This window comes from Saimiri boliviensis, chromosome 19 (genome assembly GCF_048565385.1).
Source record: "Saimiri boliviensis isolate mSaiBol1 chromosome 19, mSaiBol1.pri, whole genome shotgun sequence".
NCBI lineage: Eukaryota > Metazoa > Chordata > Mammalia > Primates > Cebidae > Saimiri > Saimiri boliviensis.
The window spans coordinates 20,347,880-20,369,887 of record NC_133467.1 but is presented as its reverse complement, the minus strand read 5'-3'; the positions used below and the strand labels follow the sequence as shown (position 1 = coordinate 20,369,887).

General features: G+C 37.5%; 1 protein-coding gene across 1 annotated transcript in view; it reads right to left on the bottom strand.

The window, feature by feature from the left end:
- Window positions 1-22,008, bottom strand: part of SLC9C2 (solute carrier family 9 member C2 (putative)) — a 66,984-nt gene that overhangs the window by 36,450 nt on the left and 8,526 nt on the right. Inside the window, exons 4-10 of the mRNA XM_003925439.3 lie at window positions 20,984-21,149; window positions 16,607-16,723; window positions 14,642-14,803; window positions 10,268-10,367; window positions 7,469-7,612; window positions 5,355-5,523; window positions 2,720-2,801 (exon numbers count right to left, since the gene is read on the bottom strand). Coding sequence (XP_003925488.3) covers window positions 2,720-2,801; window positions 5,355-5,523; window positions 7,469-7,612; window positions 10,268-10,367; window positions 14,642-14,803; window positions 16,607-16,723; window positions 20,984-21,149 — 940 coding nt within the window. The remainder of the gene's footprint in view (window positions 1-2,719; window positions 2,802-5,354; window positions 5,524-7,468; window positions 7,613-10,267; window positions 10,368-14,641; window positions 14,804-16,606; window positions 16,724-20,983; window positions 21,150-22,008) is intronic.

The following is a 22,008-nucleotide window of genomic DNA, read 5'->3' as shown; positions in this document are numbered from 1 at the left end:
TTGGAAAAATAATTTTTTTTTTGTGAACAAGCAAGTACTCAAGAGATTTCATCACCACCAGGCCTGCTTTATAAGAGCTTCTGAAAGACGCACTACACATAGAAAGGAACAACCAGTATCAGTCATTCCAAAAACATACCAAAAAGTAAAGAGCATCAACATAATGAAGAATCTGCATCAACTAATGGGCAAAACAGCCAGCTAGCATTAAATGGCAGTATTAAACTCACACAAATCAATATTAATCCTAAAGGTAAATGGTCTAAATGCCCCAATTAAAAGACACAGACAGGCAAATTGGATAACAAGCTAAAACCCATCGGTATGCTGCATCCAGACCCATCTCACATGCAAGGATACACAAAAGCTCAAAACGAAGGGATGGAGGAAGATTTACCAACCAAATGGAGAGCAAAAAAAAGCAGGAGTTGCAATTCTCATCTCTGATAAAATAGACTTTAAAGCAACAAAGATCAAAAGAGACAAAGAAGGACATTATATAATGGTAAAAGGATCAATGCAACAAGAAGAGCTAATGATCCTAAATATATACGCACCCAATACAGCAGCACACAGATACATAAGGCAAGTTCTTAATGATTTACAAAGAGACTTAGACTCCCACACAATAATAGTGGGAGACTTTAACACCCCACTGTCAATATTAGACAGATCAACAAGACGGAAAATTAACAAGGATATCCAGGACTTGAACTCAGACCCGGAACAAGTAAACTTAATAAACATTACAGAACTCTCCATCCCAAATCCACAAAACATACATTCTTCTCAGTACCACATCACACCTACTCTAAAAGTAACCACATAATTGGAAGTAAATCACTCCTCAGCAAATGCATAGCATTTCACAGGTTTAAAAATAAATAAATAAATAAATGCATTTTGTAAGGCTATAGCTGTCATAGATAGTGTGTTCTCTGATGGATCTGGGGAAAATCAGTAGAAAACCTCATGGAAAGAAGTCAGTATTCAAAGTGCCATTAAGAGCACTCATAATTCATAGCAGGAGGTCAAAATATCAACATTAATAGGAGTCAGGAAGCAGCTGATTTTAACATTCACAGATGACTTTGAGGGCTTCAAGACCTCAGTGGCGGAAGTAACTGCAGATGTGGTGGAAATAGGAAGGGAACTAGAATTAGAAGTAGATCCTGAAGATGTGACTGAATTGCTGCAATCTCAGAATAAAACTTGCATGGATGAGGAGTTGCTTCTTATGGGCGAGTAAGCAAAGTGCTTTTTTGATATGGCATCTATTCCTGGTGAAGATGCTGTGAACATGGCTGAAATGACAGCAAAGGATTTAGAATATTTTATAAATTTAGTCCCTAAAGCAGTGACAACAGGTTTTGAGAGGACTGACTCCAATTTTGAAAGTTCTACTCTATGTAAAATGCTACCAATCAGCACCACATGCTACAGAGAACTCTTTCACGAAAGCAAGAGTCGATGTGCCAAACTTAATTGCTTTCTTAAAGAAACTGCCACAGCCACCCAATCTTCAGCAGCCACCACCCTGATAAGTCAGCAGCTGTCAACCCTGCACCAGCAAAAAGATTATGACTTGCTGAAGGTTCAGATGATAGTTAGCATTTTTCTGCAAAAAAGCATTTTTTCATTAAGGTATGTAAATAGTTGTCTTAGACACTGTGCTTTTGCATTACAGTAGACTACAGCATAGTGTAAACACAACTTTTATATGCACTGGGAAACCATAGACTTGCTTTATTGTGATATTTATTGCATTATTTGCTTTCTCATATGGTTCGGAATTGAACCTGCAATATCTCCAAGTTATGCCTTATATGTAAATCTCCAATAGTCTGATTAATTTTAAATTCCTGGAAAAAATCTGTTCTCTGTAGCAGCAGAGCTGAGGATCAAGCCATGGCATACTCAACTACACTAAGGCTCTACTATAAGACCTTGCCTAGTCTCATCCCAGTTTTCCCCTCTCTTTGACTCTACTGCCATCAAGTATCTTAACCTGGATTTCTCTACTGAATGTGTCTATTTGTTATTTTATTATATTTATGCATTTTATTGTAAACAACCTGAGATTCCTTTTAGAAATAACCAACTGTGGCAGAGCCTCCCAAAACCCATTTTCTTCTTCTTCCTTCTGCCAATAGAATCTCTAAGTTTTGACTGATCATATTGTCAACCAGAAAAGATATCTCCCAGCTTGCCTTGCCCATAGTGCCCACATGACTAAGTTCTGGCCAATAGAATGTGAGTGATAATGATATATTAGAAGGGGCTGCTTACCCTCCATTGCCACACACCTCTCCCCCACCATTTCTAGTTCGTTGGATTGTAGACATGCTGGTAGTGAGCAGGTTTCTACCCTGTAGACAAGAGCAGCTCCTTAGGGCATGGAAGAGCAATCAAAGGGAAGGAACTTGGATCTCTACACAATCTTGTAGAGCAGAACCATCTCACAGTTCTAGACTTTTTGGTGAAGGCAAAGAAAAACCCTTCTGTCTTGTTTAAGCCTTTGTTCATTTGGTTTTTGTTAAACTGGATGAACCAATATCCCAAGTAATACAGCATCTGTTACTTGGGATATGAATAATGAAAAATGAATAATTTCTAAACCAATTTCTCGAGCTTCATAAGAAATGTCCCTATGACACCCAACAATAACCTATTTGTGTTTTTCTCCCCAGCTAATTCATGAATGAGACATATACTTTACCTAACTTCTTGGCTGACTGAGTCATCATGTATGAATTTATTCCCATCGTCAATAATGATATTACTTGTACATAGAGTATAAACTAAAAACAAAGCACATAGTTAGAAGCAAAATATTAAGTACTCCAAAAGCAATCATTGTTTAATTAGCCACCAACAAAATTCTATTAATATCTTAATCCACATTTTAAAATCCTGTCCCTAATAAGTCAGTTAAGGCAAACAGGGTGTTTTGTGAACATTGTCTGAACATACTACCCTGGAGCAGACATTAATTTCCAGTTGCAATGAGGAAAACAATAGACTGCAGATTATGTGCTAAAGCCACTGTGCGGGGAGCTCTCCACAGTTGCCACTCCTGGCAGCAAAGTGGTAGCCATCCCAGACGTGGCTGTGGAACCTGCAGGGTGGGGAGAAAGCCCAGCAACCGCAGGTGGGGTGGTGACCATGGGCAGCAGAGGGGTGTGTGCCTGCCACCAGCATTTACTATGGTTGTACCAGAGGCTCTGAAGGAGAAGGCAGGAGCTGTGGTGGGGTCTGGAGAGGTGCTGTGCGGAAGCAGAAAGATAACCACATTTGTAGGCCATGACATTGACATTTCTTAGCCATGTGATTGGGGGCCAGTTAATTTAACCCCTCTGAGCCACAGCATTCTTCACTTAAAAGAAGAGTTAATAGTAATTTCTCCTCCAGTGTCTCTCATGCTTGACTAATAACAACAATCACCTGAAGTGCTTGTTAGACGTACTGACTCCCGCTGTGGGTTGTGATTCTGTAGGTCTAGGGCAGAAGCAATGGGATTCCTAACACCAGACAGAATTAAGAAAAGCTGTAAAATGATGCCCAGGTGCTAGTTAACTTCTCATTGACTTGGTTTTAGGCCAATTCCTTGCATAAAAGAAAATCGAAGGAGCGGTAATGTTGATTATTTCACTTTTCTTTAGGAGCACGGAAAGAACCAAAGTCTTTGCAAAACCACTGGTTATTTGAACTCAAAATTAATGCTCAGAGCAGGCCCACAGATATAAATCCTCAGGAAAAAAATGTGGTGAGGAATATGAAGATGATACCCCATCAAAAACAGTACTTCCTGTTTTGGGAGTTAGGGCACCTGAGGTCTTTCCCTCTCATGCTACATACAGAAGACTCCTCTCTTGGATTCGATTTCTCCACATGCAAGATGGAAAGGTCAATAGTAGCTCCCAAAAAGAAGATATTAAATAAATACTGTACTCCTTGGGCCCTCAGGACAGCAGCAAAATAGTAAAGAGGAGAAATTCTGGGCTGGAAATTAGACAATATAGACAAACTCCATACATCTACCTCCAGATTCCTTGGTAGGTAAGTCAGTGTTCTTGAGCTCATAATATTCAAGTGGTTTTCCCCCTCCCAAAAACAAGATTTGGGGTTTATCTGACTAGGAAGTAATGAGGGGCTGATCCTGGAGATTTGTAGCAGCTTCTGGAAACTTCTCTAGCTAGCTCACAGTGCTATTACAGACGACAAGGTGCACTGCCAGCAGATGCACTGGGCTCTTTGGATTTGTGGGGACTGTAAGATGCAGCCACCACCAGACTGCCCAGAAATCCACCAGCTAATCTATGGGGAAAGGCTTTGAGAAAGAGTGGAAAGGAAACCAAGTTTTTTTGTGCGTGTGTTTTTGTTTGTTTTGCTACAGATAATGGAGTCTTTGCCTAGAATTTTTCAAGAAATAAATTTTTTTAAATTAGCCCTAAAGACATAAATATAACTAGATCCTTAATTTCAAAATGTATAAAATCCTTCTTATCTTGGTATGCTTAACAAGTTTCAGTTTTTGTTCCAAAACCTTTCAGCTTTTGTTCTAAGAACTATAAGGAGTAGATGTTCTTGACAAAAGTATTGTTTTTTCGTGCTTTCTGGCAGCCATTGAAAAATAGCATTTGTACCTGGGCATGGTGGCTCATGCCTATAATCCCAACACTTTGAGTGGAGGCCTAGGTGGGCAGATCACCTGTGGCCAGGAGTTCAAGACCAGCCTGGCCAACATGGTAAAACCTACTAAAAATACAAAAAAAAAAAAAATTAGCCAGGTGTGGTGGTGCACACCTGTAATTCCAGCTACTTGGGAGGCTGAGGCATGAGAACTGCTTGAACCCAGGAGGCGGAGATTGCAGTGAGCCAAGATTGCACCACTGCACTCCAGCCTGGACGACAGAGAGAGACATTGTCTCAAAAAAAAAAAAAAAAAGAAAAGAAAAGAAAGAAAAAGAAAACAAAATAGCATTTGTGTGTTCAATAACATTTATTGAGCATGTATTAAGTGTCAGGTATTCTACTGAGCATCATCTCAACCCTCAACTGAAAGTTGAGGCTCAGCATGGCTGGGGAACCTCCTCGAAATCATCTATCGTGTGAATGGCAGAGTTTCAGACCAGAGCCCAAGTTCGTCTAATACCATATCCATAACTACTCCATAATTACTGGTCCCTTTCACATTCTCAGCATAAATAAGGTTCTGCTCTGTCCCTTTCTACTTAAAAGAATGCATTTTAAAAATCTAATTCAAAACTGGTTAACTTTATTACTGGGTTTTCTGACGTATAAAATAAGTAAAAATGATAATATGAATAATCATGAGACATGATCTTTCCTACCATTTCTGGCACTTCTACTTTTTTTTCAGTGAGATTATAAACATCAGGAGCAAGGAGTAAACTAAAAATTCCTTTAATTCCAGACCATGTCATAACAACTCCCCATCGCCAATTATATTCATAATTCGAACGCATAAAAATAAGGCTCACTAACAAAATAGTGAGCAACCTGTGGAGACAGAAACATTAAAAATAAATCACACCTTGTTTATTAATGTTATTCATGGTTGAAAGCATGTACTAAATACTAAATTTAATATACTTTTTTTCAGAAAAAAGAAAACAATGCAATTTATTGTTAAATCCTTCCAATTTTCTGGGACTAACCAAATCTACTATTTAAATTTTGCACATAATACTCAAGTCTTGAAAAATAATGCTGAAAGTTTTAAACAAATATAAGGAATTATCATCAACACTACTGTATATTGTTTGGATTTTGGGTAGTAAATTCTCACAGGGAAACCTCTTCTAAGAATGCTGACAAGCTCATCTACTCCCTGAAAAGCCATACATGACTGGATTCAAAAATTATAATGGGGGCATGTGCAGATCATGACCCAAATGCAAGATTATTTTAGACACATTAATAAACTTGACCCAACCAAATGTTTACTGAGCTCCTGCAAGAATCATATGCTAAATGTCACACAAATAATTTTAATTTGCGCCTTCTTGCTCTCCAGATTACATTTAAAAGTAACCTGTGCCAAAATTTAAAATCTATCATTAAGGGACCAGCACTGAGAGAATATCATTACTGTCCTTCAACTGATTTAAAACAAATGAAATTTCCGCAAAAGTAAAATCAGATGTGTTCTTAGCCTCAAAAAGTATATTGTGCATCAGTTGATGAGCTATAAATTGTACAAGTCAATTTAGAGAATTCCTGTCAATGAGAAACAGAAAATCTACAATTACCATCTATAATGTATATAATTAATTTGGGCAAACTCGTCTGCCTTGCATTCAAGCCTTTTGCAGCGTGACTCTTACTAACCTTTTCAGCCTTACTAAATAACCTTTCCCTAAAATATCAGAGTCCAACGAAAATAGTACCAACTTATGTCATTTCCTGATATCAAAAACAGGGAGGCAGAATAGCAAAAGACTCTGAAGTCAGCCTACCTGTGTTAAATTTAGGCTTGCCTTTTGCTAACTGAGTAACTACATTTGAAAGCTATTTAATCTCTCTGTACCTCAGCTCCTCCATCTGTAAAATGAAGATGATAATAACAATTATACTTGCCTCAAAGGATTATTGTGGTAATTCAATTAAATGCAGCCATACTCAGGGCTTAGAATGATGCTTTGCATGTGGTCAGCACTCAATACATAATCAATACATAATTATAACTATATATGATACATATGTATCCATACAAAATATTCAATCAGCAATGCTTATTATGTTCATGTACGTATTCCCATTTCTTTATCTTGGCTCATCCTCTCTGAAATGTTTTTCTCAAGTCTTTACAAGAAAACCCACCCACACTTCTAGGGCCAACTTAAGGATAATGCCCTTGATTAAAGCCTTTCCTCTAGCGCGTGGAACCATCAGTTCGGCAAGATCTCTGCCATTCACTAGCCATTTGACCTTGGACAAGGTCCTTTGCTTTTCTGGGGGCTGATTTCTTCAAAGTGTAGAAAATAACAGAGATAAATAATTGGAGATGATAATTCTTATCTCCTAGTGTTGTTATGCAGATGAAATTAGATAATGGATGTATACCTGAGTCAAACAGTGTGCTAAAGCCACGTTTCTTCCTTTATGACCGATCTCAGCTTACATATGAGCTCTCATGGCAGAGCATATTTCCTGGCTCTCATACTTAGAGATTCAATTTAGTAGGTTGAAATAGGCCCATGATTTTGCATTTCTGTCTAGCTTACAGGTGATGCCAATCCCTCTCATTTTATGGATAAAATCTTGAAAACTACACACACTTATCCCAAGTTGCACAGCAAGCTACTGTCAAAGCCTTGACAAAAAGGCAGGTTTCCTGGCTCCATGTTCAGGTCCCATTTTGCGATATGCCACTGCTTCCTAATTCTAATTCTGAGCTTGAGAATCTAAGCTTAGTAAACAAACCTTAAAATATTATTCTTACCTTACTAAATTCACTGTTGCAAATAAGATGAGTATGAAAATTATGGTGTGAAATTCATAATGGTTGCTTTCTCCGCATCCAATCACAATGCCAGAGAAAGCATATATTAAATGTTCATATACAGATGAAAACATTCTTAAGAACCTAGGATGAATGAAAAGGAAATGACATTTTAAGCAATACATCTTAAATAAATTTTTTTTTTCACATGAAAGCATGTATCTTATACCTTTCACTGTCTTAGCAGAGGCCCTTGCCTTCATCTCTGTTACAGTCAACATTTAAAAGAATTTTGTTGGATCTAAAAACACCCAGTTCCATATTTTTCATTACCCACATCACACCAATACCCATGGGCTGCTTCTCACAGTAGAATAATAACAGCAAGGCAGAAAAATGAGGACCTCTCCCAGCTGATGATTTATCAGTTTCTCTGGGATTTTCTGGCAGCATATCAACTGTTGCATCTGCTAAACCCAGAGTTATATTGCTACTAGGAGGTACCTCAGTAACTTTGACTTTGCAATAGCTAACCAGATCATCTTAATGCTCTCTGCACAACTTCTGCCTCTGTGACTCACATGTGCTCTTCTATTTACTTTGAAAGTCTACCCTGTCTGCTTTCCTGCCTCCTGAATTCCTAAAAGTCTTGTAAGTCTAACTCTAGCCCCACATTGTCCATGAAAGCCTCTTAAGCACCCTAGGTGGTAGCGGTCCTGCTCTGAATTCCTACAGTGCCGACTCTGCACTACTATAGTTTTTAAGCAGAAGCAAGCATTAGAATCACCCAGATTGAATTCTAAAAATTGACAGAACCACCCACAGAGATTCTGAGTAGACCAGAGCACATGGGTTAGGACATGGGACTGAGGACTCAGTAGAGTACATGTTCTGTATAGTTCCACGTCATAGCACACCTGGGTCAGGGCCAAGTGTGATTTCCACAAGCAGATCTCAAGACCTGCCTCCTCTAGATTCTCTCTTAGGACTTTCTCTTTCAGCTGACTGGGTAAGTGTGTTTGCCCCACCAACCAGCCTCCTTACAGGTGGATCTCAAAATTTACGCTCAGAAAGAAGCATAAGGAAGCTTCATTTTAGCTACAGATATAAACCATGTTCTTTGATACATACGGCATTACCCCAATTAAGGAAATAGTTTGGTTCTCCAAGTGATTTCTATCTCTTGATTCAACTGATTTCAAATCCCTACAGGGAAAGAGTAGGGGGACCTCAAACTCTACTGCATAGTTTTCAAAAAATTCAGAAGTCATGGAATAACTGACTGAATTAAATACTTTTTCAAAAACCTCAGCTGGGCATGGTGGCTCATGCATGTAGTACCAACACTTTGGGAGGCTGAGGAGGGAAGATTGCTCGAGCCCAGGGGTTTGAGACCAGCCTGAGAAACATGGTGAAACCTCATCTCTACAAAAAATACAAAAAACTAGCCAGGTATCATGGAGCATGACTGTAGTCCCAGCTACTTGAGAGGCTGAGGTGGGATGATCGCTTGAGCCCTGGAGGTGGAGGCCATAGTGTGCTCTGATAGTGCCATTGCCCTTCAGCCTGGGAGGCAAAGCAAGATCCTGTCTCAAAAAACTTTTTTTTAAAATCTCTCCACAAGACCTAAAAAATGCATTACGTAAATGCAGAACTTGAATAAATACATGCTTATTCACACATATTGTTACTTTCTTATATAAACACGTCTGCCGCTTAACAATAAGCACCTCTGAAAAGGGACTTATTTTTGCAGCCCCAGACCTAAGATGCAATATCCAAACCACAGCAGATGTTAAGAAAGGATTGGGTTGAATGGGTGAAAAAATAAATAATTGAGTGAATAGAAAGTAATTTATAACGATGTCAACAGACAGCACTACTCAGGAAACTGTCTAAATTCAGGCATTATGCCAAATAGATGTTCTATGACTAGTTATTCCCAAGCTTCTGGATTTAAAAAACACAGTAAAGTTTCGTTTACATACATACAAATATGGAATAGTTTTAGGTGCTCATGTTTTTTTTTCTTTTGCCAAGTAGGCAAGAAAATACTATCTTCTGTCATTGAAATGTCATAAAAGAAAGGATAGTATAAACAACAAAAAAGGTAGGATGAACATAATTTTACAGTAATGCATAGTCCATACATTAAATAAATTAATTTTCATGGGAAAACTCAAGATTATGGCTTATTTTTCTCAGTTCGACATTTGTTTTCATCTGATGTGGAAATTTCTACATTAGACGCTGATCTGGTATCCAATAATTCTTAACCAATTCTCTAATTTATCATAGTCTCTAAGAGAAAGGCTAATTTATTTTTTGCATGCACAGACAGGCAAATGATTTTCCCTCTGTCCAGAAATGTCCACGTGGCATTTATTACCAGGAGTAAAGGGCAGGTGAGAGTTTTGTTGATGTTACATGTTTCTGCTACTCTTCTTTTCCAGCTCTTCCCATATTGATATACTGTTATTTAGGTATATTATGAAGGAAACAAAGAAATAATATATTTTTAAAAATCTCCACAGTTCAAAGTAAATTTTTATCAGGTTATATACAAAAAACACCATGGTCTCTGAGCCACTGATACTTATTCATAACCGGAGTATCCATTAATGCTGATAATTGTTGGCACCTTAAATTCTTTTCAAATATAACGGATAGCAAAAATAAAATTTTTAAGGATTAAAAAAAAAGCTATGGAAAAAGAATTTTATTAGTGTACATGAAGATGAGATCCCTTAGGCACTAAACTGCTATGAGATCTATCCAAGTGCACGATAGGAAACTTACCTAGTAATTACAAATTCGATCCTCGGTCTAAAGGTTAAAGAGTCTAAATTCAGTCCTACAGTGGCTAAGGCAAGAACCCCTGACATTCCTAAATATTCCACTGGGGAGAAAAAATAAACAAATGAATCAAACGAAATGCATTCAGATCTGTACACTGAGATACTTTATCTTGAATGAATTGGTGGGAATCTTAAGAGGAGTAGTAGTTCTTAGAAAGTTGCTTCAAGGGATTGACCTAATCCAGTAAACTGGGGGCTGGCTAACTTTTTCTGTAAAGGGCCAGATAGTAAATATTAATGTTTGTGAACCATACAGCCTCTGTTACAATGGCTCAATTCAGCTACTGTAGTGCAAAAGCAGCCATAGATAATAGGTAAATGGGTGTGTCCAGTAAAACTCGGTTATTAGACACTGAAGTCCAAATTTCACATAATTTTCATATGCCATAAAATATTCTTTTGTGCCATTTTAAAATGTAAAATCTATTTTCAGCTAACAGGCAGATTTGGCCCAAGAGTTGCAGTTTGCCAACTCGTTGGAGACCATCATTGAGGATAGGGCTCATGGAAAAATAAGTTCAACAGCCCTCAAGGTGTCCTTCAAGCATCTCAGGAATACTGCACTACATGTGCCAGGAGTTGTGAGCCAAGCTCAGTGCTTGTAATGACCCCAGTTCCTTACACCTGCTTTTCTTTTGCTGATATTGACCTTCCTATTTAAACTTGTAATTTGCTGGGCTCTAAACAAGTGTATAAATGTATTAATAGTCTGAGGCAGGAAAACCAACCTGAAGGATGTTTGAATATCAAAAATACTGATAGTCTTAGACCACAGAGTCTTCAAATAGCACATTAAAACCATCAGACAGAAAGGAAGACAAAGAACATGAGAGGTAGGAATGGAAGTGCTTTGGAGCAAAGCAGAGCTGGTTGCTCTTGGAATGTGGCCTCACCTTCCTCCATTAATGGCCCTGCAACTATAAAACAGGCATAAAATAGTTATGACTCATATGCTTGGCACACTTTTAAAGCAATGAAAAAGTGATAATACTATCATGCTGTTGTTTGTATCTACTTTATTCCTTAGTAAATTAATATTTATTAATTTAAAGAGGCGTTTACTATTCTTTCAGTTTATCTAATCACTTAAGTTCACTTTAGACTTCTTTATATCTACCTATTTAACTGAATTTACCTTAAATAACCAATGACAATAAAACCAGGAGTGCTGCAAACTGTGATGACAGGGAAACTATTTTTCAATAATTAGGGTTTAAAAAGAAGGGACAGTGTAAGTAATAAGCCCCAGTTACAGGCAACAAGGGGGATGCATTGTTTGTAGACTTTTAAAACAATTATAAAGATAATAAAAAGTCCTTCCACTTTTTATTATCTCCATTGCCCCCAAAATTCTAAACATCATCACTTAATAAAATATTCCTCCTTGCTAGGAGGAATGCATCTAGCCTACACTTTTAGAGAACCCATGTTCTTTCATGAATTATACATCAGCATTCCAAGAGGTGACTCTCCAACCTCAATCAGATGCTCTCTGGACTTAAGCTTAAGTGAGGGGGGAAAAAAAAATTAAACAACGTGAAAGAAATGTTAACATTAGAGAATGTATAAGTGAGAATTTTATCTACATTATAGCTCTTTGGTTATGGAACATCTCCTTATGACACTACCTATTTTTGACTTTGCCGTCAGGAACTTACTAAGTATGAGTAAAGGACTGCCTGACATTGTTTTTTAATTCCTGAAGCAGAGGAAAGTGTAATTATGGGAGGTGTATTGGTTTCCAGGGGAGGCCAAATGGAATAGCACAAACTGGGGGGCTTAAACAGCAGAAATGTATTGTCTCTCAGTTCTGGAGCTATAAGTCCAAGATCAACAGGGTTGGTTCCTTCTGAGGGCTGTGAGGGAGATTCTGTCCCAGGCCTCTCTCCTAGCTTCTGGTAGTTTCAAGCATCCTTTGGCTTATAGCTGGTATTCTCTCTGCATCTTCATGTAATCTTCCCTCTATGTGTGTCTGTTTCTGTGTCCAAATTTCCCTTTTTATAAGGATACAGTCATACTGGATTAGGACCCACTGTAATGAACTCATCTTAACTTAGTTATCTGCAAAGGACCTATTTCCAAATAAAGTCACATTTACAGGTACTGGAATGCAGGACTTCAACATCCTTTGGGGGAATGCAATTCAACCTAAAACAAGAGGCTACCTAGCAAGCTTTCTTTCTGAGCAGTGGCACAGTGCTGCCTTGAAGCACCAAAGAATCATTGGCTGAAATCAGTATATATAGCACACATAAGTGCTGACTCTGGTATGTATTTAAGCCTGAATGGTTAGTGTAAAATCCCTACCTTCTATAGTTCATTCATACTCTGCAGTAAGTCTTCCTGAACAAATGCAACCAACTGTCCCTTACCTCCGCTCTCCTTCATCTCCCCCCAACTGGCCCTGTGAGTGTTGTTCCCTTCCCTGCGCCCAAGTGTTCTCATTATTCATCTCCCACCTATGAGTGAGAACATGCAGTGTTTGGTTTCTGTTCTTGTGTCAGTTTGCTGAGAACGATGGTTTCTAGATTAATCTATGTCTCTAAAAAGGACACAAACTTGTCATTTTTTATGGCTGCATGGTATTCCATGGTGTAGATGTGCCACATTTTCCTTGTCCAATCTATCATTGATGGGCATTTGGGTTGGTTCCAGGTCTTTGCTATCATAAACAGTGCCACAATGAACATACGTGTGCAGTGTCTTTATAATAGAATGATTTATAATCCTTTGGGTATATACCCAGTAATGGGATTGCTGGGTCCAGTGGAATTTCTAATTCTAGCTCCTTGAGGAATCACCACACTGTCTTCCATAATGGTTGAACTAATTTATACTTTTTTTTTTTGAGACAGAGTCCTGCTCCACTGCCCAGGCTGGAGTGCAATGGCGTGATCTTGGCCCACTGCAAACTCTGCCTCCGAGGTAGAAGGGATTCTTGTGCCTCAGCCTCCCAAGTAGCTGGGATTACAGGCATGAGCCACCACACCTGGCTAAATTTTTTCCTTTTAGTAGAGACAGGGTTTCACTATATTGGCCAGGCTGGTCTCAAACTCCTGGCCTCAAGTGATCCACTCACCTCAGCCTCCCAAAGTGCTGGATTAAAGGCATGAGCCACTGCACCCGGCCTGTCATACTACTTTTAAAGATAAGGAAAGTGAACCATAGACCGGTTAAGTAATTTTCCAGGGTTACCAAGCTAATAAATTGCAGAGCTGAGATTTGAACTCAAGTCTGCCCAACTCCAAAGCTCTTCAAGGACTAGTAGTAGTTTACTCAACCAACATGTGTTAAATTACTATCAGGCATATGGCAAGCTGCAAACATAGAAAAGAGAACAAATAGGAAGATGACTAAGAGACAGTCTTCACCTCAAGGAACTCACAGTGAAGTAGATAGACTAAATTTTTTTTCTTCAAACATTTAAGGCATCTATAAAACGCAGCACAGGAGAAGAAAAAAAGATGAAGACATTTGAAGGAAAGGAAACTTCAGTGAATGTTTTCTATGATTTTATTGACTCAGGGCAGTGAGCAACCCTCAGGAATCTGTAAAAGATGCAGCGCTTTAGGTAACTGTAGGTGAAAGAGAAACAATTAATCTCTTGATACCTGAGGTCTTTCAAGAACAGAAGTTGCTTCACTGTGTGAGATGAGAGCAAAAGTGGAATCTGACAGTTTGGCCACAGTTACTATGTCTTTTAGGGACTGGGCACCTCAGTCAGGCCAGTAAACACTTAAATCTCTGTTTCACTGGACTAAACTAGCCGAAGGTCAGCCAGTGCTGGACACTCTTACTCATGTGATTATTTCACTCTCCTGCTTCTCTTTCAACAATAAATATACCTCTCCTTTCCTGACTCCTAGCCTAAGTAAAGGCTGCCATTTCTACAGTCTTCTCAATTTGGCAACCATTGTATTAAAGGCTGTTGATCTAGAAAGGCCTCAGGAGCATCTCTCCCAGCCTTCTCAGTTTGCAGATGGTTTGTTCAGGGTTAGAGCAGAGTTCAGTGTTGATTCCTCTGCCCAGTGAATGCTGGTGATTATATACAAGGTCAAAGGAAGAGTTCAAAAAGAATAGGCGAATAACCACAGAGAACAGTGCAAGGAAATGGGACGTAGAGTTAAAATAAAGAGGATATTAAGAAAGACCAGGAAAGGGCTAGAGGTAACAGTAAGATAGTATGACAAGACACACAGTGGGGCCACAAAAAGAAGATGTTGGAAAGAAGAACTGGATTCAAGATCAGGAAAAAAATAAAGGTGCATAAAGCTTACTTTGAGGACAGTACTTTTTGTATTTATTTCTGCCTTACCAATATAGAAAGTCATGTACACCATTGAAAAGCAGAGAATGATATCAGTCAGCATATTGATAAAAAGGTCAGCCAATATAAACTGAATGATTCTTGCACACCAATATCCAAATACTATGCTTCCAAAAATGTCCAAAATGATTCCAATGGCTGCATGTAACACTGTAAATAAATAAGAAATAAGAAATAAAAAGTTGAGCCATAACTTTCATTTCTTTCATTGATGGCATTTAGGTCTTTGCACTTTGATTTGCTGGTGTGATTTTTGAGTGGGGACCTAATCTTTCAGCAAATAGAAGTGTCCCGTGAAAGTCTGGTGAAAGAGGCTCTCTTAGAATATCCTTCCTTTATGGTCTGTAGTTTAAGATTTGTTTATCTAGGGAAAGAAGATTCAAATGTCCTCAGAAGAAAGGTGAGGAGAATAAATGTGAAAAACTGTGACAAACTGGTTTAGAGTGAATATCTAAACAAACAAACAAAAAAATCCAAATTAAAAATTTTTAGATAAACTATGTCAAGACCAAGCTAGTCAGGCCCGGGGTCACTGCCAACCTGCAGTTAGTTGATGACCTTGCCCCCAGCCCAGGAGACATTGGAAAATGAAGAGGAAAAATGTCCATTAGTCACCATAACTGTGGGCACTAGTGGCAGTTAATGGGTAGCTATCAGGATAGTCCTCAATGACAGAAATTGTCCCATCCCAATGCCCGATAGCTCCCTCACTGAGAAGCACTGCAAACCCCACTTTATTCATCAATATTTCTTTCTCCTTTTAGTATCTTCCTCATTTTGTGACTATCTCAAAAGTATATCAGGAAAACACATTTTTCCCCTTCATACTGTGATTTTTTTTTCCTTTTCGCCTCTACTAGTACCACATCTGGAAACCTAGCAAGGCAACATGCTTCATGTCCCAGTGGTCTTCAGCTGCAGGAGTCTGGCTCTTGTCACTTCTAGGACTGGACTCTCCAGTCCTGCATAGAGCATTCTGCTTTTACTCTCAGACCCAAATCCAGAACCAATCCAATTCTTAGCACTCATTCATTGAGATCCAGATTGATCCAGGCAAGAAGTAAGTCTGAGTCAGCTGATATAATTATCTATGTGTGGACACATACATTTATGCATATTGAGAAAAACTAAAACATTTTAAATGTTCTTTCCCCCTTAATGTCCAGGAACACACATGCAGTCCTCCCTCGGGTATCCATGGGTCATTGGTTCCAGGAACCCCTTTGGATATCAAAATCTGCAGATCCTCAAAACCCTGATATAAAATAGCATAATATTTGCATATAACCTACAGCACATACTCCGGTGTACTTTAAATCATCTCTAGGTTACTTGTAATACTTAATACGATGTAAATACTATATAAATAGTTGTTATACTATATATATTTTTTAATTTGCATGTTTATTGTTGTATTATATTGTTTTATTTTGTTTTGTTTTTTTGAGATGGAGTTTTGCTCTTGTTACTCAGGCTGGAGTGCAATGGTGCGATCTCGGCTCACCGCAACCTCCACCTCCTGGGTTCAGGCAATTCTCCTGCCTCAGGCTTCTGAGTAGCTGGGATTACAGGCACGCGCCACCAAGCCCAGCTAATTTTTTGTACTTTTAGTGGAGACGGGGTTTCACCATGTTGACCAGGATGGTCTCGATCTCTTGACCTCATGATCCACCCGCCTCAGCCTCCCAAAGTGCTGGGATTACAGGCGTGAGCCACCGCGCCCGGCCCATATTGTTATTTTCATTGAGTTTTTCCAAATATTTTTGTTCTGCAGTTGGTTGCATTCATGGATACAAATAACCAACTATGATTTTTTTCTTGTTAATCAATATATCATTGTAATCAGCACAAGAATAAAGTATAGAGAAAGCAGTACATTAAAACATCTTGAATGTATCTTAATTTTAATTAGAATGGTTTGAGAAAATATACAGACCAAAAAAATGCTCCTACCTCTAAAAATAGAAAGGTGAATTATCTTGTTCCGAAAAATTCCAAAAAAAATTGATGTGATGCTACAAATGATCACTGATTCTCCTCTAATGAGATCAATATATATTTTAGAAATGCCTGAAAAAGTAAATACAAAATATAACTTAATATGCTACATGAAAGTAATGTTCTTGCACAGGAAGCAAAAACAGAAGAAAAAGAACAGAAAAAGAAAAAAGGAAAAAAACAAGGCAACTATGACTGGGATGAGTCTGTAAGACAATCACAATCACCATTTTTAAACTTCTCTATTGTGCCTCCTGTATTTGCAATGGCAAAGAAACATGGCGAGAGCACTGCCTGTATTGCTCATTGTCTCAATCATACTTGAGTTGCAGAATGAGACAAATACTTCTCCAGATAACACGTTTAGTTTGAATAAACCTGAATCAGATTCCAAAATAATCTCATTTTAGAAATAAGGACAAATTACGACCCCAGCAATTCTACTTCTAGGTATGTACCCAAGATAATTGAAAATGTATGACCACTTGAAGATTTGTACATATTTATAATAGTATTATTCGTAAGAGCCACAAGGTAGAAACAACTCAATGTCTGTCAGCTGACAAATGGATAAATACATGTATATATTCCTACAATGGAATATTATTGCTCCACAAAAAGGAATGAAGTACTTACTGATACACACTACAACCTGAACCTTGAAAACATTATACTAAGTGAAAGAAGCCAGACACAAAAGCCACATATTATCTGATTTGATTTATATGAAATGTCCGTGATAGACAACTACATAGAGAACAAAAATAAATTGGCTGTGATTTCCAGAGGCTTGAGTAGATAAAATTCCACATCCAACTTTCCATCTAACATCATTTTCTTTCTGCCTAGAAGAGTTTTAACAATTTTGTAGTACAGGCCTGCTGATGATAAATTCTTCCAGCTTTTGTACGTTTAAGAAAGTCTTCATTTTACTCTTTTAAAAGATATTTTCACTGAGTATAGAATTCTAAGTCTGTTGTCATTATTTTTGTTCCTCTGAATACAAAGTGTCTTTTGTTTCTGGCTGCTTTGAAAATTTTCTCTTTATCGTTGGTTCTAAGGAATTTGCTTTTTATGTGCTTTGGTGTAGTCTTCTTCATATTTCTTGGGCCTGCAGTTTATTGAGCTTGTTGAATTTGTAGCATTCATTATTATCAAAATTCAGAAATTTTTCCTCCAGGATTTCTTCAAATTTTTTGTTCCTCCCTCTCTATTCTTTCGGGGACTTATATATTAGGTCATTTGAAATTGTCCACAGCTCACTAATGTTCAGTTCATGTTTTCTAGTCTTTTTCTCTCTGTGTTTCATTCTAGATAGTTTCTATCGCTACATCCTCAAGTTTTCTCATCCTTTCCTCTGCAGTGTCTAATCCGCTGTTATTAACAGTCACAATCATCTCATTTTACTACTTGTTACTAACTTACTACCATAATCATGGCAGAAGGCATAAAAATACTGGTTAAACAGGTTGAGAGACTATTAGCACATTTGATTTATCTGGTGAAGAAATCCTTTAATTCTTCTCTCACATTTGTGAGCTAATCAGAACAAGTAAAGTATAAGGCTTGGTGTATAAAGCCATTTATACCTTTTGGATTCGATTTATAGTTATTTTTAACAGTAAGACACAGTAAGAATTACTCTCCACCTTCTTTTTTGGCTTAATGTGGACCTAATTTATATTGATTCATTGTAAAATTTGGAAAAGGAAAGAATTTTTAAAATTTTTTGTAATTATGTGATGACCCACATGTAACCATTTTTAAATTGAAGTCATTTTCTGAGTAAATGGTTCTTTTCACTCAATTGAGATCATACTAAAACTCTGTATTTTATTTCTTCACAAGATCGTCTTCCAGATTTGCTTTAAAATAAAAGTTATTTAAGCCCTTGCACTCTTTTAAAAACAGGTAATGAATAGACAATTTCCTTTTAACTTACATATAAATGTCCACTACGTTTTTGACTAGGCCAGTCCACCTTAGATTTAGGTTGTACAGGTTTACAATGCAGGCAGGCACCTCATCAAAAGAAATGCTATTAACATTGTAGAAATTGTAGTTCTGTATATTATGATAATTTTAGGCATATGGCCAAAAATAGCTTTTCCTTAAAAAAATTAATATCTTATGACTATTAAATAGAAGAAAACTGTTTTGAAGAAAGAATTATTTTTCTAATTCACACAAAGGGACAACATGATGGCCCTGCCAACACCCAAAACAAGTGAGAGTGACTTTCCCCGTAAAAATAAGTCAAATTTGTCTTATCAGGAGACAATGCTACTGGATCCAGAATCCATCTAACCTCCTGAGTGTTGCTGACATTAAAAAAAAAAATGTGAATTAAGAGTCAACAAAATACCTTCACTTAAAATTTTGTCTTAAAGAAATAGAAGACTGTCAACTGGGTGAGGTGGCTCATCCCTGAAGTCCCAGCACTTCAGGAGGCCAAAGTGGGCGGATCACTTGAGGTCAGGAGTTCCAGACCAGCCTGGCCAACATGGAGAAACTTCATCTGTACTAAAAATAGAAAAATTAGCCAGCTATAATGGTACACACCTATAATCCCAGATACTCAGGAGGCTGAGGCAGGAGAATTGCTTGAACCCAGGGGGCAGAGGTTGCCGTAAGCCAAGATTACGCCATTGCACTCCACCCTGGGGGATATAGCAAATCTCCATCTCAAAAAAAAAAAAAAAAAAAAAAAAGAAGCCTTTCTACTGTACTCCTTTAAAAAAAATATGAATGTTGCAACTGCAATAAATAACATTATAGTTTATTATAACCATTTACAGTCAATAGAGTATGGGAAGAGAATGAGGTAATAAAACAAGAGGTAAATACAAATGGTTGAAAGAAAAAGACAGGTAAGGAAAGAGAGAAATAAAATTGTACTTAGGGGTGCAAAGAGAAAAAAGAGAACAGGATCAGAATCTTTGAGAAATATATCAACCGTGTAACAATTTAGAACAGAACCACCAAAAGTGCCTAAAACCCTGTGTTTTCCCACGGGTATGAAAATAAGAATATCGTATGCTGGAAAGGTTGGAGGTTTCTCACTCCAATCATAAGGTAATATATTTTCACTAAATACAACTGATGCTTTAAAATTGGTTAGGAAAATATTTCTGTGTCAAAACAGAAACCAAAGCATCTAGCCATTCATGTTGATATTGCTGTGTTAATAAAACCTGACCATTTGACCCAGCCATCCCATTACTGGGTATATTCCCAAAGGAATGTAAATCATTCTACTATAAAGACACATGAACATGTATGTTTATTGCAGCACTATTTACAATAGCAAAGACATGGAACCAACCCAAATGCCCATCCATGATAGACTAGATAAAAAATATATATATATATATGGTGCATATATACCATGGAATACTACGCAGCCATAAAAAGAAATGAGATCATGTCCCTTGCAGGGATATGGCTGAAGCTTGAAGCCATCATCTTCAGAAAACTAACACAGGAACAGAGAACCAAACACCACATGTTCTCACTCATAAGTGAGAACAATGAGAACCCATGGACACCGGGGCCTGTTAGCGGGTGGGAGTGAGGGGAGGGAGCTTAGAGTACAAGTCAATAGGTGCAGCAAACCACCATGGCACACATATACCTATGTAATAAACCTGCACATTCTGTATATGTATCCTGTTTTGGTGTGGTTTTTTTTTTTGAAGAAATAAAGGAAAAAACCTGACAATAGGGGGATATTTCAGAATGAAATCATCTTCCACCTTGCCAAATAATATGGGAAATAGTGCAGGACTCCAAACTTCTTGGGAACAAGTTTTTATTGAGTAATAACATATCTGAGTGCCAGACTATATCCTCACCCCTTTTCTTGAACATACACCATAACCCCCTCTCCACCACTTGCCAAACCTTAGAACTCCAAATGGAGGCAGTTCTAACAAGAGGTACCAAGGCCTTGAAAAAGTCTCAATAGGGATCTTAGTGTTTCCCCTGATTGGTAAACAAACTCACCAACTTAGAATATCGACCTTGTGGCTAACTCACTGGAGCAGAACAAGAATGCCAATTTTTATCACCTTCTAGAAAGGTTACATTCTCTTTGAAAAAAAAAACTGAAAATCTTCCTTGGAGATTATAATTGATGCTATGTATCTCATCTCCTCAGTGGCTGTCTTATTTGCACTGTCTTCTTCAATCATTGCTCTACCCCCCAAGGTTAAAAGCAAAAGCAGATTCTTATTATTCTGAGTGCACAATTCATGCAAGAACAATATAATAAAAAGAAAATGATGTACCCTTATATTTTCAAGATGAGAGAGATAAATAAATGTGACATACCAATAGTTCTCAGCGAATTCACAGAATGAAGAGGATCAGTAATGCTAAGGGTGATGCTAAAGAATAGGCAAGATTGCAAATCCCATGACTCTTTATTGAATATTATAACCACACATCCAATTATGATGCACGCTGCAGAAAAGCTGATTAATCCAGTTAACAAGACCTGCGAACCAATTCATAACACTGTATTAGACTTAACATCTAATGGTGACATGATGGCATTTACTTACATCCTAAGAGTCACATCTTGGTTATAAATGTTATACAATTACCTTGGAAGATAATTTTAAAAGGTATTCTAGTTTAACCACCTGCCACAAAGAAACTGTCCCTTTCAAATAAACAAGATTCTACCTTATTATTAAAAAGACTGACAACTGTCTTTCTTGTTATTACTCTAGATTGATAGCTCTCAATATTGAAAGGTTCTTAAAACACAATGCAAATTTCTCCTGCTTCTATATAGAATGTATCCTGATTAGTTTGGAAAATAAATTGTTACCAACATATTGTGTCTAGTACATGACACAAATTTATATACCAAGACTCTAAAATATTCACAGAAGATCCCCCCCTTTACCGTTTACTAGTTGTAAAACAAGTAGTTCTGCAATAGAGAAAGGGGAGGCCATGAAATGCTTGAGATTAAGTGATTAATAGAGTTCTGGAATTTCTATGCACACATTGTTTATGCCTAAGTATAAGAAAATATTTATTTTCCAAAATTATCTTCAGAAAAAAAACAGTTGTGTTATTCAATCCTTTTCGTATTTTCCATCTGTCTTTTGTTTTAAAAACTTTATTTTCAATTTTATAAACAGTAAACTCTACTCTTTTGGTGTACAGTTATTTGAGTTTTGATCAATGCATGCAGTTATGTAATCACACCACAACTAAGAAACAAAACACATAAATCACTCCCAAAATTTCCTCAGGCTACATCTTTGTAGTCAACTCTTTTCCCCAACTGCAACCCCTAGCAACCAAAGATGTTCTCCAGAACTAAAATTTTGCCTTTTTTT